This window comes from Mastigoproctus giganteus, chromosome 2 (assembly GCF_048544385.1).
Source record: "Mastigoproctus giganteus isolate SK-2022 chromosome 2, ASM4854438v1, whole genome shotgun sequence".
NCBI lineage: Eukaryota > Metazoa > Arthropoda > Arachnida > Uropygi > Thelyphonidae > Mastigoproctus > Mastigoproctus giganteus.
The window spans coordinates 254,550,640-254,570,570 of record NC_143576.1 but is presented as its reverse complement, the minus strand read 5'-3'; the positions used below and the strand labels follow the sequence as shown (position 1 = coordinate 254,570,570).

The 19,931-nt window shown below is 36.2% G+C and overlaps 1 protein-coding gene across 1 annotated transcript in view; it reads left to right on the top strand.

The window, feature by feature from the left end:
- The window catches only part of LOC150090392 (uncharacterized), a 51,863-nt gene extending 32,221 nt beyond the window's left edge, over positions 1–19,642 (top strand). The window contains exon 6 of the mRNA XM_090369098.1: positions 19,497–19,642. Within this exon, the coding sequence (XP_090225224.1) occupies positions 19,497–19,502 (6 nt within the window). The 3' untranslated portion in view covers positions 19,503–19,642. The remainder of the gene's footprint in view (positions 1–19,496) is intronic.
- Positions 19,643–19,931: the final 289 nt, after the last annotated feature.

The following is a 19,931-nucleotide window of genomic DNA, read 5'->3' as shown; positions in this document are numbered from 1 at the left end:
CATCAGTGGCCTATAACTATATCTTCAGTCACCAAAATAGTGAAAGTTATTAAAACATTGTAGCTTGTAATAACTGTATGAAATTTGCAACAAATTATGCTATTTATTTTGCTCCTCTCCCATCATGCAGTTTGTATGACAAGTTGTGTGTCATAAAAATGTTTTGCATACTTAGATCAAAGGCAAAAATAAACTCATGCTTGAGACGTGTGTGTGTTATCATGTGCTTCATTAAGTATTTAGCATGAGTTGCTTCTGGTATATTGCTTTTAATTCCTTATTTTTGAGTATGGAATTAAATAAAACTCTTTTTTTATCTTTCTTTTGTATGATACTATTCTGTTATCTGCAATTGGTAGCTCTTTTCCTCTGTTACTGCATGTAAATTGTGCTTCTTTCTCATATCTGATTTCTAGTTAATTTCACCTCATGATTTCTTTAACTTTTAAGTATTACACATCTATTATTAAATCCAGTAGATCCAACTTTTGGACCTACTGGATCTTTAATTTCTGTGATTTTCTCCATTGTTTTATATATATATATAACTTTTATTACTAATTTGGTTTATGTTATCAATTGTTGCTTAAAAATGGATTTCCTTTCATGCTTTTGATTTTTTTACTGTTATTATAACTTCATTCAATGGTATCAATTGTTTAAAAATGGGGTTCTTGAGAGCCTTTTGCTCTTGTTGTAGGTCACCATTGTCTCATTAGTAGAAATTTTCTCCCAACTTCAAGCAATGCATTTCATATTTCCATTGCATTTCAAAGCCTACCAAATTGTTTTTTCTTTATCTCTCAGTTGTATGGCATATTGTGTTCATACTTGCTGGCTTCCCTCAGATGCTATTAGTTTATACATTGTTTGTTTCATTACAAATTGTTTATGGTTACTTATTTTATAGATGTGCCATTATTAAATTTATGTTTAGTAATAGTAATAGCCATATAGTGCAAGGAAGCTACAGGTTTTTGCTGCATTGGCCAAAAAAAAAAAAAAAAGAGAAGAAAATACAAATTATTTGCTTCCCTCTTCACATAGGTAACTATCCAGTTGACCTTTGAATTTATTCAAATTGTCAGCTTCAACTGCTTGTGAAGGCAACCTGTTCCAGCAATCATGACTTACTAGCTAAAAGAAAACTTCCTGCAATCTAGCCTAAACCTCTTCCCCTATAACTTGAATATAAGTAAGCAAGCAAGCAGCAGCCATTATCAATCCACTGCAGGATGGAAGCCTCCTCAACAATTCATGTTGAAGGTAATGGACCACAATCTGCCACGCCAGTCCAGTGCTGATTGGCAGATTGACCATATTTAGCAGTCAGGGGCTTGAACCCCGACTTACTCAAAGAGCGTGTGGTATTGCACTCCCACTCCTGACCACTCGGCTACGGAGGCAATTTGAATGTATGCCCTCCTAATTCTGGAATTCTTTATAACGGTGAAAATTCCGCCTTCATTCATTTTACAAACTCTTTCAGAGCCTTATAAACCTCAATCAGGTCACCTCTGAAGTGCCTGGTTGCCACGCTCTGTAATCTACATAATTGGAGTCTTTCCTCGTATGGTTACTCTTTTGCTGATCTCACCATGCGAGTTGCCTGTCTTTGGACCCTTTCAAGAAGCTCAGTTTCTTTTTTTCAAATGAGATCTCCATAATTGAACACAATATTCCAGATGTGGCCTTACAATTGCCTTGTATGGTGGGACTATGACCTCCCTATCTCTACAGGATAATGTTCGATAAATCATCGATAGGCCACCATGGGCTTTCCTGGCTACCTGATTACACTGATCAAAAAACTTAATATTTGCCTGTATTATAACTCCTAGATCCCTTTCTTTCTCTACAGTTTTTAATTCGACCCCACCAAGTTACATACCAACTAAGAAATATTGTTCAAGGTTTAGGCCTAAATGGATGTCAGATGAACTAATGAGGCATATGGCAGAGAAGAAAAATGCATGGGATACTTACAAATTAACACGTGACACAGAAGCCTATAATAGATACAAGTTGATCTGTAACCAAGTTACAAAGGAGGTTAGGCAGGCGAAGGCAGATTACGAGAAATCCTTGGCAGAGGATGCGAAGAAAAACAGCAAAGAGTTCTTTACTTATGTAAACTCTAGAAGGAAGGGGATGAATCAGATTGGTCCACTTGATATCGATGGGTCAACTGTTTATGATCCTGTCAGGTAGCTAACAAACTAAATGAATATTTTGCATCGAAATTCACACATGAGGAGTTATTCAGCGAGGGGAATACCAGAGGTGTATTCAACTCTGGCAGTAAGCTAGAGAATCTTGTAATAACTGAGAGTAAAGTGGAGGAGAAATTGTTGAAGATAAACACAAGAAAGGCACCTGGGCTGGATGGAATCTATCCAGTTATATTAAAGGAGGCAGCAATGGAAGTAAGCAAACCCTTAGCCATAATTATGAGAGCTTCCTTGGACTCAGGGGAGGTACCCATGGACTGGAGATGTGCAAATGTGACCCCAATTCACAAAGGAGGATCAAAGGCTGACACAAGTAATTATAGACCTGTAAGTTTAACTTCTGTTCCCGAAAATTAATGGAGGCACTGGTTAAAGAAGCACTGCAGGATCATCTAGACAAGACTTCAGTTATAGCTCAGACACAGCATGGTTTTGTTAAGGGGAAGTCTTGCCTGACCAATTTGATTGGATACTATGATGCAGTCACAAAAGAACTGGATGCAGGGAATAACTTTGATATTATATACTTGGATCTTAGAAAGGCTTTTGATACTGTTGCACATGGAAGACTGCTGCACAAATTGGAGCAGTGTGGCATTGGAGGCAAATTGCTGCTATGGATAAAGGGGTGGTTGAGGGGGAGAAGACAGAGTGGTAATCAATGGACACTGCTCATCGTGGACTAATGTTATTAGTGGAGTCCCTCAGAGTTCAGTATTGGGTCCTTTATTGTTTTCTGTATTTATAAATGATATTGATGATGGTATATCATGCTTAATGTCCAAGTTTGCAGACGATACGAAGGTTGGCAGGGTTGTCAAGGACACTACTGACGCTATGCTGCTGCAACAGGATCTGGAAAAGTTGAGCAGATGGGCTGAGAGGTGGCAAATGAAGTTTAACGTTGACAAATGTAAAGTACTACATATGGGAAACAGCAACCCCAGAGCAACGTATCAACTCTGTGGTACTACACTGACAGTGGTAGAGAATGAAAGGGACCTGGGGATGGTTGTGCAGGCAGATATGAAGTTCTCTGAGCAGTGCAGACAGGCTGCAAGAGTAGCTCATGGTGTATTGTCAATGATATATAGGAATTTTGCTAGCAGGGATAAGGAGGTGATTATTTCCTTGTATAAGGCAATGGTCAGGCCACACCTAGAGTACTGTATACAGGCCTGGAGACCTCATTTCAAGAAGGATGTAGCGCTGCTGGAACGAGTACAGAGAAGGGCAACAAGATTAGTGAATGGAACAAAGGGGTACTCTTACGAAGAAAGGCTTAAGTTTTGCGAATTACAGTGTCTGGAGACTAGGCAGCAGCGAGGTGATCTGATAGAGGTGTACAAAGCCTTGAATGGTTTGAGCATGCTCAATGCTGATGGGATTTTTCCTCTTGCTCACCTGAGAGGGCATAAATTCAAATTGAGGACAGACAGATGTGAGGAAATTTGCCTTTAGCCAGCGGGTGGTTGGTAGGTGGAACAGACTTCCATCCCTTGTCGTGGAAGTTGATAGCCTAAATAAGTTTAAGGCTCGGCTGGACAGGTATTTCGAACGAACAGAGGGATGAAGTGGAAGTGGTTATTTTTTATTTATTTATTTTACTTTAATTTTTTTGGCTGATGCTGCATAAGCTTGCTTTCTTGCATCAAATGCCTCTACTAATGCTAATGCTAATAATTTATTGTGTGGTTCTATTTCCCAAGTGTAAGATCTTGCATTTTGCTGTATTAAAACATAGTGCCACTTTTCTAACCTTCTTTCAGCCTGTTCAGGTTATTCTGAAGGAGTACTGCTTGGTACTGATCATTAACTACTCTACCAATTGTTATATTGTGGGAGTCTTGAAGATTCCCTCGAGTCTCAAGTTAATCCAAAGGTTTTCAGCATGTAATCCCTCCTATTGTGTCTGGGCAGAATTGCAGATACATATACACTCTGATCTAACTCACAGCATTTTTTCAGCACGGTCCTATATTTATCCAACAAATAATCAGATTGTGTTCATTTAATATCGTTAATCCCCACATGAATAATAATGCTCTCTTTACCCCCCCCCCCCTAAAATCTGACAGTCTGTTGGTAACACATCAAATGTTGTTCCTGGCAAACATACCCTGGTTCTGGTCCACATATCTTTATTACAAAAAATATTAGCCATTTCCCTGACAATAGCATCTTCCAATAAAACTAGATCACCTTCAACCGGAGCAGTATGCACTTGACCATTCTTATCTGGGACCCGAATTAGGGGTGCATCACTTGACAGGTAACAAGATACTTGAGTCCTTGAGGATCTTCCACTTACGTTTGTTCCTAGATCAAGCACTCGCAATGCAGCAGAAATCATTTCTTCAGTGATTTCTGCTGCATTGTACCTTTTTCAACCCTATTCTGTCTTTATACTGGCTTACTTTTTTATTGTTCTAAATTCTAATGATCTCCAATTTCAGGTATCTTATTTTGTGAACGATTATATTTTTAAACAAAACTTTTGCTTTCGAACATTTTTCTCTAAATTTAAGCATAGGGCTACCATTCTACTATTGCTTATTCAAAATTCATATTAAATACTTAGCATTAGTTCAAATGTATATGAAATGCTACATCCTTGATACACTATTCTAGGTGTAGTCCCCTGATGGTGTTGTTTGTAATGACAGTCTATCCCTTTGAATTACTTATATTATTCATATGTATTTTTTTTTCTTAGGTGTAGCATCTTATGCATAGAACACATCATCTTACTCAGTGCACACCTGTTTTGAATGTTCATGTATTTTGCTGTACATTCTTCTTTAGCTGCCTTTGTGCTTGAAGAGTACACATATCCAATTTTTCTTTTTGTTATGTTTCTACTCTGACAGGCAACTCTATAAATCACAATTCATTCATACTAATAGTGTGTATCACTATGATATCATCAAAATTTCTCTTATTTAGTTAGATAAAAATGCATACAAGAAAGTAATATTTCAGATTATCCAGTTGATATATATTTTAAGGACCTCATGCACTAATTTTTAGCAAAATTCATTCAGTCAGAAGGGTATTGATGTGTTTATGTGACAACAAGTAGGTTATGTGACTCCAGTAAGTTCTTCCACACTGTTGTAGGATACACTTAAAACTTGACCTCAAATTAATCAGAGATGCCTAGTAAGAAGATATCAAACAATATATTTATAGCAGAGAGGTAAAAGAAAACTTTATAAAACAGAATCTAGTAATTAAATACTATTTCAGTTGGGCTAACTTATTTATTGGATGAATGTGAGATCTGCATAAAAAAGTGAAATTTCTTTAGAAAAGGGGCTTTGGGCATCATCTGCATATCACTATAATTTCGTTTAATGACTAACAAACTGATTAAATTGGACTTTATTAAAATAAAATACAATATAAAATATATACATAAAAGCACTAAAACAGGTATAAAATAAAAGCATTAAAATACAATAAATGCGATAAAATAAATAGAATAGTAAAAACATTAAAATACAATAAAGAATAAAATAGTAGCTTTCAGGGCAGGGTGTCGCTTCATCAACTAGTTAGTGTATGGTGTACTGAGTATATATGAACTGGGAATATAACGGAAGATGGATACCTCCTGGAAGAAGGAGAAGAGGAAGACCTAGGAGGACATGGATGGATGGAGTACAGGAGCGCATGACAGCCTGAGGTTTAACTGACCAAGATACCTTGAACTGCACTTTACGGCAGGAAAAAATTCCTACCAAAAAATAACTTGTAGGCTGAGGAAACCCATTGTAAATGGAAACACTCTTCTTGAAGAAGAATGTAACAGAGATGACTGGGCATGATCATAAAATCACAACTCCAGTGCCGGTGATGCAGTATTACGCATGCATAGTGCATGGCAGCGCTCGTTGCACTGTAGAATGGTAGACTCCATAATGGGGTGTATGCAAACTCCCCTATTGCGATTCACAGCATGACTGCTACTATATGGAGTGCCTCAAGGCATGAGCACTGGTGGTAATCACGTGAGTAGTTGACGGTTTGAATATCACACCAGGGATATTTTATGTGTTTCAGGGTTATGTTGCTTGACCCAATAATGCTCAGCAACAGCAGAGTGTTCAAGATTGGTGGTACAGAGAACCCACATCATGCTCTGAAACACTTTTTTTTTTTTTTTTTTTTTGTTTTAGTGCTTTATTTATATATATAGTATTTTTATTTTATATTGTATTTTATTTTAATAAAGTCTAATTTAACCAGTTTGTTGGTCGTTACAAGAAATTTTAGTGAAGTGAAATTTCTATTAAATTTTAAAGTTATCTTTTTATATTCTTCTTATGGTTCCTGGACAGAGTAATTTACAGCTTGATTATTATTGCAGCTAAGTTGAAAAGTGCTCATTTAATGAAGTACTATGCATTTTTACAGCTTGATTATTATTGCAGCTAAGTTGAAAAGTGCTCATTTAATGAAGTACTATGCATTTTTTTTTTTTTTTTTTTTTTTTTGCACTAGCATATGGATTGGATCACAGTAACCTAACCTAGGAAATTGGTCTGTGTTGAAAACCCAAGTACTGTATTTGTTATGTTAACAAACCTTTTGTTATATTTAAGTCTCTTTTACTGAGTTTCACCTTGTATTAGGGTAGTAATGGCAACTTTTTTTTTAGTTTACTTGATTTTTTAAAGTATATATTATTAGAATTTTATGTTATTTATTCTTGTGCTGTAGGACTTCAGCATTTCCTTAACCTTTATCTTACATACTGCCATGGAATATGCAAGACAGTTTGTGCCAGTTGACTCCAGAATAATTTTCATCAACTTTTCTCGTTACAAAGCTTCTTACTAAACTGAAACTTATATATATTCTAAGGAGGATGTATACAAGTTTTAAGAAGCTAGAAATACCAATGTTTTACTAAACTGATACATGGAGTCATGCTGGAATCCAGACTAAAAGTTACAATGTGAAAGATGTTTGCCAAAGATAATGTTATGAGCTGTTTAAATAAAATATAAATTCATGGAATATAATATATGCATATGGCTTGAAGAATATGAAGTAATAATTTTTGAGAGGTGTCAGAATTTATTTGTTGAATCTGCTCTTTTAATGGCTTAATATCACTCCTAGTTGGGATATTTGATTTTCAAGAAATAAAAAAGTTTGTTTTTTAAGTTGCTTCTTTTTTTAAATTACTTGTCTGGAAATCACTACTATAGATCATATTTTTGGATATTTGAACCATTTATTCATAGTATTTTGTGTTAAGTTATAATTTTTAGTCTGTTTTCTATTTTCATATAAAATTCTCTGGTATCAGTTTGTTTATATGAACAAAGGTAGTACTGATACCTGAGGGGGATGGGGCATGAATATTCTAAGGAGTATGAATGGTTCCAACTACCAAGCTAGAAATACCATTGCAACTAATATTTAGGTCACACCAGTCTCTGAATTGTTTGTGTGCATGTATAGAATACTGGGAAAGTCTCTTCTATCTGTGGCTGTGAGATCCTTTTCTTTTATCAGCATGCAGGTAAATGCTGAGGATAAATGGTGCCTATTATTAACCTTTGTGGGGAGGATTAATCTACCTGTGTTGAAAGAGGAAGTATCCAGCTGTGAGCTAATGCAGGCAGAGTTTGTAATGTAACGTTCATGGAAAAAGGTAAATCCTCTGTAGCCATAGAGAATATTAGGTGGAAGATGATTTTCATCATGATACCACCACCATATTAGTTATTGGAGTTCTGAAGAGGTAGCCTTACGTATATTTGAACTCAGAATAGTGTTCCATTTTCTGATATTTCTCATTCCTTTTACCACTTGGTATGAAGGCATCAAAGTGAGATCAACAGCCCTTTGGAGGAGGTTAGAATGCTCCAACTGACATTCTTTCAGATGTATAATCTTTAGTTTCTCTTTTATAAAATTGATAAATAGCTAGTAATTAATAAGAAAATAGGCTACTGTGTTACAGAAATCTGTAATGCTCCCGAGGTAACTTAAAGCTGACTTTCTGTTTTAATCTTTTTAAGAGATTTATGAAAATTATATATTTTCTGGAATCTTGAATCATCAAATTTCATGCGTTGAACAAAGTTTATCTGTTATAAGGGCAGGCATATAGTTAAACCTACTTTAAATGATACAAAATAACAAGGTAGCCAATATTTATGGATTTTATTTTAGAATCTTTCTTATATGTGTACTGTTATGCATAAATCAAACAAATTAAAAACATATTTAAACTTGAACAAATGTACACTAGGGCAACATATTTTTATAAGTGCACAATTTCTAAAACTTAACTCTGAATTAAAAAATAATTAAAAATTGTATTTTAACATTTTTGTTTAATAAATTGAGCAGTCATGGTCAAAGCAGGAGTGTATGCAGTTTGTGTGTGTGTGATAATAAAGTAATGGGATTGTTTTTTTTTTTTTAAATAAATGTACATGAATTAGTTTATTGTTCTTTAAAGATGGATTTTTAAAATGACTAAAAAGTAATTTTTTCCTAGCTTTCTGTGAAATATCAGAACAATTTAAATCTTCACTGTTTCTGTTCATCACCCAAATGCTTAGCATAATATTTGCAGAAACTTTCCTCATGTTCAAGTTTTCCTTCAGAACAGGTGTTTTGTTACCTATATTTAACTCTTCAGTCATCATTTTCACAGTTAACAAAAATCAGAATTAACTAGGTCTGACATTTTTATCATCTTTACCAGTCTTATGAGTGACTGACAATTATTTTCTGCTTTATGATATCTTGCCTGTCTTCTTTAGTGCTAAAGTAAGCAAGGAATGCATCACATGCCACTATTCCTTAGTGGTGGCAAATCAAGGTTGATTGAGGTGTATAAGGCCTTGAATGGTTTGAGCAGGCTCAGTGCTGATGGCATTTGTCCTTTTGCTCAGATTCTGCACCAGAGGAGGCATAAATTGAAATTGAGGAAAGACAGTTGTAGAATAGATGCGGAAATTTGCCTTTAGCCAGTGGGTGGTTGATTGCTGGAATAAACTGCTATCTGCCATTGTGGAAACTGACAGCATAAATAAATTAAAGGCTGAACTAGACGACAAACTTTTGGAGTGAATGGATGGGTGAAATGGGGAGGGTTTTTTGTGGCTGATGTTGTATAAGCCTGCTTCCTTGCTCATATGCCAATGATAATGTTATCCAGAGGAATCTTACATAGTAGATTAAAACAGTGAAAAGCTAATTTAAAAAAATATAAATCTGTGTGAAATTTGTAAAACATAAGACCATTAACAAATGACATTGCATTCCAATTTGAGAAACCCTGCCCTGCACAAACAGCTTCAACTTCTCAAATATCCACTATCAATTCCATAAATGCTGATCTCCGGGTAATTCTCCAGTGTAGCAAAGATAACTTAGTTGACTTTAATCCTTCTAAAACTCAGTCCTGTTTTACGTCTCACAAAAAGGATTCTTCTGCTTCTGTGCTTATCTTCGATGACACTGATTTCTGGGCAAGATCATATATCTCTCTTGGGGATTACCCTGACTTCTAATCTCTCTTGACATTAGCATTAGTAGAGGCATATGATGCAAGAAAGCAAGCTTATGCAGCATCAGCCAAAAAAAAAAAAAAAACCCACTTCCACTTCACCCCTCCGTTCGTTCGAAATACCTGTCCAGCTGAGCCTTAAATTTATTTAGGCTATCAACTTCCACGACAAGGGATGGAAGTCTGTTCCACCAACCAACTACCCGCTGGCTAAAGGCAAATTTCCGCACTTCTATCCTACATCTGTCTTTCCTCAATTTGAATTTATGCCATCTCAGGTGATTATTCTGAGCAAGAGGAAGAATCCCATCAGCACTGAGCATGCTCAAACCATTCAAGGCTTTATACACCTCTATCAGATCACCTCACGGGTGCCTAGTCTCTAGACACTGTAATTTGCAAAACTTAAGCCTTTCTTCGTAAGAGCACCCCTTTGTTCCATTCACTAATCTTGTTGCCCTTCTCTGTACTCGTTCCAGCAGCTCTACATCCTTCTTGAAATGAGGCCTCCAGACCTGTATACAGTACTCAAGGTGTGGCCTGACCATTGTCTTATACAAGGGAATAATCACCTCCTTATCCCTGCTAGAAAAATTCCTGTATATCATTGACAAAACACCATGAGCTACTCTTGCAGCCCGTCTGCACTGCTCAGAGAACTTCATATCTGCCTGCACAATTACCCCCAGATCCTTTTCATTCTCTACCAGACATAAGCACATTACAAATATTGCTCCCTTTGCATCTGAAAAACTGGGTTTTCTCTTTCACTCTGTTCACTCTGTACAAATCGCAAATCCACCCTACCATGGAATATTGTTCCCACATCTGAAGATGTGGGAACTTAATGACTCTTCTGTAACAGTCTCTCTCTTCACAGCAGAAACAGAACATCATAGATGTTCTGTTTCTGCTGCATGCCTTTTTGTAAAGATACTTCCATGGGCACTGTTCTTCTGAATTGGCTTCTATTATTCTTTCTCTCTCTTCCAAAGCAGTCCAAACACATGCAGCAACCAGTCAACATCCTTTTACTGTCCAACTTCAAACTCACAGAACCAAATTTTCTTCTTCCTCATTTATTCATTCAACTTCTGTTTTCTGGAACAAGCCTCCCTTGACACATTTCCTGAAAATTAAAATCTACAGAAATTCAAGTCTAATGTGAACAAGTATCTTCTTTCATCTTCTCAACCTTCAACCCATGCACAGTACTAAGTACTATAGATTCTAATACCTCTTGTTTTTAGGGTTCTCATTAAAAAAAAAAGTCATTTCACTTTTTCAGATTTCCATTTTGATCTGAATGAACTTACTCATTCTAATCTTTGAAAGATAGATTAAACTTGAATCTAAGATTACTTTTGGGAATTTGACAGTTTCTGTGGGCTTTATAGCATGATTGTTAATGCATGGCATTAGGATGTTTGAGTGCTCATGTGGCATCATTTAAGTGCTCATGTGGATGAGCACTCAAATGATGCAAATTGTCTATTAGGGCTTATGAGTTCTCCCCCCTTCTATATATTTGTAAACCCTGAGGTAATAAAGGATTCAAAAACAATGTTCCCCACCTTGTTAATTTGCACTGTTTAATATAGGCTGAGTTGCACTTAGTCCCACATAGTATGTTGTACTTGGATTCCAACACATTCCCCCAAGGAATCTTATGTACAATTTGTGGGACTCTGTTGTTTGATGTTGGAAACATTGCAAAGCTCAACATTAAGATAATTAGTTATGTGTGATTGACATTTGACCTTAGAAAGCCTGTTGTTACTAAGAATCCATTGTTAATTGACTGAGAGTACATTTCTGACTGTCCATAGACTGACCAAATAATTAATCATTTGTTTAAGGTATGCTAAGTCCACTTTGAATAGTAAAAATATATTAAAAATCCTGGTTAATTTTTTTTTATTGCTCACTCCTGTGGAAGGGTGTTACATGTCTGTATATGGTTTATCAAGCTGTTGTTAGATGCTAACTGTATGTAATGATAAGTAGCATATGAGATTTGTTAATAGTATTCCTTAGTTCTCTAATAATACATATCTGTTTTTATAGTTCAAACTCTCCACCTTTATTGAACTTAAGCCATTAAAAAGCATTATTTTCTGAACTTTAGTAATTATTTTAGATTATGCTGCTTTATAAGTTTGGACAAGGTTATGCTTGCTTCTGTTGGTGATCAACTAGAGCTAGTTGATCTGTCTTACTGCACATTGTGTAATCTTTTCTTCATTTGGCTTACTTTGTCTATAATTGTGTTAAACCACAGAATTTGTGTATACTGCTGTTGAGAAGTGTGAATGAACTGTTGTTCTGTAATAAAATACTTGATATTTACTGTTATGAGAATGTAGTCTTCAAGCTTATTTGTGAAACTTCACATCACTTTACATTATGGGTTGATGATTAACTATTTTAAAAGCAATTTTTTTGGTGAACTAAACTTATGGTGTGCGTGTGTGTGCTTACACACACACACGCACACACACACACACATTCATTTGGTCTAAATGTATTTGATGTCTTCACAGGCAATTTCTGCTAACAGGAGATAAAATTTGGATAGAAGTACTATCCCGCCCTCAGTATCCTTAGTAGCTGAGAGTGTTGAAATAAATAGTGGAAGGAAAATGAAAAGTATGGGAACAAAGATTATAAAATTTGTACTTGGGTTAGTGATAGCCCTGCATTTGCAGTGATAGTGCTGGATACATTTGAGGAGAATTTGCAGTGATAGCCCTGGAATAAATTTGCAGCTTGACTACTGGGTGAAAGGAGTTTACAACTAATCATTTTGACAATGAATACAATTGCCAACCATATTTAGCAGTCATGTGAGCTTGATCCATGGTCCACTCAAGCTTGCATGCTACTGCATTCTCATGCTTGACCACTTGGCTACATTGGATAGTTATTTTTATTGGACATTTTTAAATTTTTGGTTACTGATAAAATTAATTTAACCTAAATTTTTTTTTTATTTTCATTTTTTTCCTCTTCCTGAAAAAATGAAGGAAAAGATTCTGAAAGTGAAGATATACTAAACACAAATTGAAAATTAATAGATATTTAGAAGCCATGTAATTGTAAAAAAAAAAAAAAAAAAATTACCTATTGCAGTACTATTATTACTAAGGCCAGACAATGCAAGGAAGCAGATTTTTTCTGTATCAGCCATAAAAGAAAAAGAAAACAATAATATAAAATAAAACAACACAGAATATTCATACTATTCCCATAAGGTGACCATCCAGTTCTGCTTTTTTGAATTTAGGCAGACTCACTGCCTCTATTGGGTGGCTACTTATTCCAGTGTTCAACAACCTGCTACCTATAGGTGAATTTCATGAGATTCCAGCCTTCTGATATTCCCTAAGATTTTATATTTCTACCATGTGTGTGTGCATGCACGCATGTGCACTTTGACTGTGTTACACCTGCATTAATTGTCTGCTTACAATCATGATATATGTTTAATGCAGCAAGGGTTTGTTTGTTATTTGGTTTTTAGGAGTATTAGCAACTATGGCCATATTGCTCCGGGAATATGCGGTGGTCATTCCCTGACCTTTCCGCATCCTCCGTATTTGGTGGGCACGGGCTCGAACCCCGGTCTATCAAGAAAGGTGTGCTACGCACTGCTGCTTCTGCCCACCTGGCTACGGAGGTGCCTGCAGCAAGGGTTTGTTTGTTATTTGGTTTTTAGGAGTATTAGCAACTATGGCCATATTGCTCCGGGAATATGCGGTGGTCATTCCCTGACCTTTCCGCATCCTCCGTATTTGGTGGGCACGGGCTCGAACCCCGGTCTATCAAGAAAGGTGTGCTACGCACTGCTGCTCCTGCCCACCTGGCTACGGAGGTGCCTGCAGCAAGGGGAAAGCAATTTTTGTTTTTGTATGTGAACCTCAGTACTTATGACATTTTCAACTTTGGCAACCTCCTTTTTAACTTCAAATATCCGATAACTCTATATATGATGTATGTTTTCCTTTTCTCTTCTGTTACTCCATTAGGGGGGAAGGTACTCATCTGCAAGCATCAGAAAAGTCATGGAAATTACCTTGTTTTTACAAAATTTCCTCTCCTCCTCCTCCACCACCCTAAAAAAAAAAAAGAAAGAAATGAAATCATATGGTTTCTCATGTTTTTGCTGAGTTTAACAAAATACCCTCCCGTAAAAACAAAACAAAACAAAAAAACAACAAATTAATGAAGAAAAATAAGCATGTTCTCTTAAAATTATGTATCTTTTTTTTTTTTTTTTTTTTTTAATGAAAACCCCAAACACGAAAGGTATCAAAACCTATAGTACTTAGTACCATGCATGGGTTGAAGGAGAAGTATGGGGGGAGGGGATGCCGGAAACTTTGCTCTAGAGACTAAACATGGGTTTAACCACTTCAAGCCTCCAATAAGCAAAGTGGTGGTATTTCACCGGTTGATGAAAGTCATCTACCACCTTGATCTAAAAAGATACTGTTGTAGAAAAAAGAAAACTAATTAGACCATGAAAATTAAAGCATCAAATTAAGGTTGTACCTGTCAAGGTGAGATTCTGCTACTTTAGTTTAAAAACAACCCAACAATCGAATAAAAATAAACTAAAGTGACACACTCACCTCAAACAGTACAAATTGCACAATCCTACACAAGATGTACCCTCACACCCACAATAAATGAAATGGTATGCTAATGACCACCTCCTCATTTTCTTCATTGTTTTAACTTATTCTGTTATTTAGTTTACTTTAATGAACTTTAATTTTTTGATTGATTGATTGATTTATGTTAATTCTATTTATTATAATTTGGTTTTCAAGGCTTACTTGCATTTTTGCATTCGGTTTATTAGACCTGCTAATTGGAGCAGCCGTGTAAATTTGCTTTACACATGTTATTTTTGAATTTAGCTTTTACTTTCTAGTCTATTTAGATTGTATATTGACATTTTACTCTATAGCAGTAAATGATGGAGATGCTATCCTTTTGGAATTCTCAGCTGCTGACGTTCTCTGAAGAAGAGATGCTTGTGGGTACCCTGTCTTTATTTCCCTTATTTGGGATGTGGCACTCTTTTTTTTTTTTTTTTTTTTTTCCCAGGTTGTTGTTGTGATGAAATTTAATAACATATATGCTGCTAGGGCCAGATTGTGTCTTTCTAATGGTTAATAGGTAATACCTGTTATATTTTATGGTATATTCCTATGTTATTTTGGAAGGAAAACAGTTCTGTTTTATTAGGGTCATCTCCAAGATATGCATTAATATTAGTGAAGACTGTGCACATGATTTAAAGCTTTTGAGAGGATATTGGAAGGCAAGGACAGTCCACTAATAAATGACGAATAGTCAGTTGCACATTAAATGACATGATGTGCGTTGAGGAGCTCTGTCATTCATTAATAGATAGAGGTGCCTGAGGTGAGTATGCCCAATTCTTAGCCTTCCTAGAATTACTTCTTCTCGTCTGCTTTTCTGAAAGCTGGAGAGCCACAGCTTTGGATATGGTTTTATTTGGTAAAGTTTGTTCCCTGGATAACCTCTCCAGATTATTTACCAGCTATTGTAACATGCTTTACTGATGATTGGTTTGAAATTGGTATATGGAACTTAGTCTTTAAAATAGAAGTATCTGGTTGTTTGGTGGCAAGATCTGCCTTTTCAATTCTTGCTATCCCAGAATGACCTGGGATCCAGCAGAATGTCACAATTTGGTTTGACTGATTACATGCAAATAATTTAAAATGCATTTTTTTTTTTTGTTATAGGATGAGAGGAGTCGATATTACTGTTTATGGCGGAGACAGCACTCAGCGAGTCAGTGTATATTAAAGCAGATGGAATTAGAAGTTCAATAATGTGATTTTTGAAAACAGTTCGGTTGGCAGTAGTTGGGAATTTGCGAAATTGGTTCCAAGCACAGTTTTTTTTCTCTTTGGGGCAATCTTCATTTCACCACTGGTTTTGGTGTACCCATTTGCGCTGGTCGGATTTTGGAATGGAATTTTCAGCTGCCGATAGTATGTGGCAGGTAATGTGATCGGTTACATCATCAATATGTCCTTACTGTACATACTAGTTGTTGAGTATGACATGACCTGCATTTGAATTGAACTTATGATAGGAAAATGGTTACTGTGGAATGGATCGTTCAGCACTAACCATTCCATGCTTGGAAAAGGTGATGCTGAACAGATGGATATGGTAGATGTTGTACCTGTAGGTAGTTGAACATGAGTTGGAGAGCCAGAGTTTAATACAGTCAGATAATGGTTATCCAGGAATGATTCAATTAACTGGCCTCTGATATCCATGGTGGAAGATCCCCACAATGGACGGTATCCATTTAAATCACCAAGTATACATATAGGAGGTGGTAGTTGTGTGATAAGATTGTCAAGTTCAGTCCGGGAGCAAGGATAATTCAGTTGGATATAAATGGACAGCTGCAACAGGATCTAGAAAAGTTGAGCAGATGGGCTGAGAGGCAACTGAAGTTTAACATTGACAAATGTAAATTACTGCATATGGGAAGCACTAACCCTAGAGTAACGTATCAACTGTGTGGTACTACACTGACAGTGGTAGAGAATGAAAAGGACCTTGGGGTAATTGTGCAGGCAGATATGAGGTTTTCTGAGCAATGCAGACAGTCTGCAAGAGTAGCTCATTGTGTCTTGATAATGATATACAGGAATTTTTCTAGCATGGATAAGGAGGTCTGGCCACACTTTGAGTACAAGTCTGTATACAAGTCTGGTGGCCTCATTTTAGGAAGGATGTAGAGCTGCTAGAGTGAGTACAGAGAAGGACAAGATTAATGAATGGAACAAAGGGTTGCTCTTACGAAGAAAGGCTTAAGTTTTGCAAATTACAGTGTCTGGAGACTAGGCACCTGCAAGTGATCTGATTGAGGTGTATAAAGCCTTGAATGGTTTGAGCATGCTCAGTGCTGATGGGACTCTTCCTCTTGCTCAGAATAATCACCTGAGAGGGCAGAAATTCAAATTAAGGAGACAGTTGTAGGATAGATGTGCAGAAGTTTGCCTTTAGCCAGCAGGTGGTTGATTGCTGGAACAAACTTCCATCTGTCATTGTAGAAGTTGATAGCTTAAATAGATTCAAGGCAGTACTAGACAAACATTTGGAGCGAGTGGATGGGTTAAATTAGAAGATTTGTGTTTTTTTTTTTTTTTTTGACTGAAGCTATATAAGCTTGTTTCTTACATCATGTACTAATGATATTGCCATCTGAACTGCTACATCTTCTAAGGAGGTTTGTAGTTGGAGATGTCTTGAAGGTATAGTATGCTATTTTTGACAAGAATAGATACCTTCCATGAGCAGGTGTGCCAACATCCCTGTCTCGCCTAAACATAGTATAGTTTTTGAATTTGAGAGAAACTTTTGGTGATAAAAATGTTTCCTGTAAGCATACACCTACTGCATTAGTTTGTATGAGTAAATCATTCAGGTCATCTACATTACTGTGTAATCGTCTGCAATTCCATTGTAGGAATTTGTTCGTTGATTGGGCTTGTTAGGAAGATTGATCTGACTGACTTTTGACTGACTTTTTTCTGAGGTTTCTGTCTGCTTACTTTTGATTTTTCATTTCTGGGAAACATTGAGCATCCTGTATCCATGATATCATTAGCATGTAACTTTAGTTCTGTGTCATCATCCTCTGACTGAACCTCCATTTCCATGTTGCTAATGCATGGTTTCACTTTCTGGTTTTGAAAAGTAGCTGATTTTGTTGTTTTGGGCAAGGTTGAGATTGCATCAATTGGGATACTGATCAGTGTGTTGCTGGCTTCATTGACTGTTGGTTTCTTATTGCATATTAGCACAGTTTTGGCCCAAGTGGCAAAGGAAATTTTCGGGTCTATGAAGACTGAGTTGCAGCTGAGTGGATGTTTCTGGTGACCGATGCGTATGATTAGCTAGGCATGGTTAGCTGTATTTGCTTTCTTGCTTCAGGGTATATGACTTTATGCTCCACTTTATATTTCTTTACTTTTTTTGTTTTTCAAAGGTCACACACTTTAGAAATGAAGGATGGCTTCCTTTACAGTTTGGGCAAGTAGGAGTAGAAGTTGCACAGTCTCCTTGTAGCCACAAATAGGACCAGCATTGCCTTGGCACACCATCTGAGAATGCCTGTACTTTTGGCACTTAAAGCAGCAAATGGCATTCGGGATGTAAGGCTGAATCTTGCGGTTTAAGTAACCTGCTTTAACAGAAGATGCAAGTGTCGGAGTACTGAACGTTAAAATGATGGACTTGTTGGTAGTAGGTTGCCATCTTTCTTAGTCATTATTCTTTTGCATGTGTTACCTTTTGTTTGCTTAGCTCTTGTACTAGTTCTTATTCAGAGACAGTAAGTCCCATTTGTTGATAACTCCTCTAGAGATGTTCAGAGTGTTAATGACCATAACTGACACTGGAATATTGTTAAATGTCATTAATTTTAACAATTTTTCTGAATGTGATGTTTTGATGTTTCAATTAGAAGGTCTCCAGACTGGAGACGCTTCACCATTTTAGGGGGATCCAAAAACCGATTCTAAACATTTTTTTATTAGAAAAGGCAATAGCTTGCTGACATTGTGTGGACAGTGAGTGCATTATAAGAAATGCTGGCATATCTGAATCCTGTTTATCCATCTCCATAGTCTCTTCAGACGATTCGACTCGTGTTCTGAGAGAGAAAGTTACTAACTTTGGCTCCAGTGATGAATATTCATTGCAATCCATCATTGCTCCTCTTAGCCCTGGAAGAGGGAATTCCTTCTCCCAGGTTACCGTCCCCGCCACTTGGAGACAGGAGCAGTCAGCAGAAGAGGAGAGTAGTGCGTTGCAAGCGGGGTTAGCGGTAACGTTGCTAGCTGTGAAGCAGTGATATTGCTCAGCAAGGGAAGCAGTAATGTTGCAAGCAGTAGAGGGTTTATGAAAGCACTTGTACTCATTCTAGGAATAACCCTAGAAAATCGCACTAGAAAGATCACTTGGCACTCGAAGCCTTTTTCACAGGCGTGAAGGTGTCTCTCTGGGTGGAGGGCCATGTGGTTGCATTGCTAAAGGCAAGTGACACTCTAAAATAAAATCATTTTCATGATTTTAATTTGATTATCACGGTATCTTAATGCTCAGGTAGCAGAATTCCACCTTGCCAAGTACAAATATAATTGTTATTAGTCTGCTGCTTTAATTTTTGTGCTATAAATAGTATTTTTTTTTTTTTTTTTTTATCTACAAGTTGTCTTGGACACATAACTGCATTTGTCTTCATAATAAAAAAAAAGCTGGATAGTTAATGTGGTACCAATCACTAAGCGAATGAACATTCCAGATAATGCATCCCTGATAGACAAATATTGCAAACAGACAGATATAAATATTCAGAGGATTCTAGTTTAAATATCCATGTTTTTTGAGCGGAATAAAGCCAATTTCAGATAATGTGTGTTGCAAAATATACTACTTTTCTTAATATATAATTAATACAATTAATAATATTTTATTATAATTTCTATATACTATAGAAATAATAAAAGGCTAATGGACAATGATAACACAACACTTTAGTGTTAGAAACTGATTCATAAAAATGTGTCTGTATATGTTATAAAAAAAAAATATATATATACACACTGACTGAATGGAATTCAGTGCAACTAATTACACTCTTTTTTTTTTTATTACAGATCTGATAATTGTATCTGGATGTGGAGATTCATAATATCAGCCTTAATCCAATCTGGTACATTGCTATACCAGATTAATTTTGAATATACTCAACTAATGATCATATGAAATTAATGTATTTACCACAAATATCACTGAGCTGATGAGATAATCAGCCTACGGTGCCAAATAAACAAATTTTAAGCATTTTAAACAATGTGTTTCTAATGATAAAGTTAGAGGGTTGGGCATCTTATGTCATTAAATTCCTACCTAGTGAGAAAATACAAAAACAAGTTTGTTTTTTTTTTTAAATATTTTTACTATACTGCATTAAGACAAACTGGGATGTCTTGCACTGAATAATAACTTAAATCGAGTCACATGATTAGGTACTGCAATGTTTGGGCCCCCCAAACACTAGGGAAGGTTACAAAATTAGATAAATTTTGTTG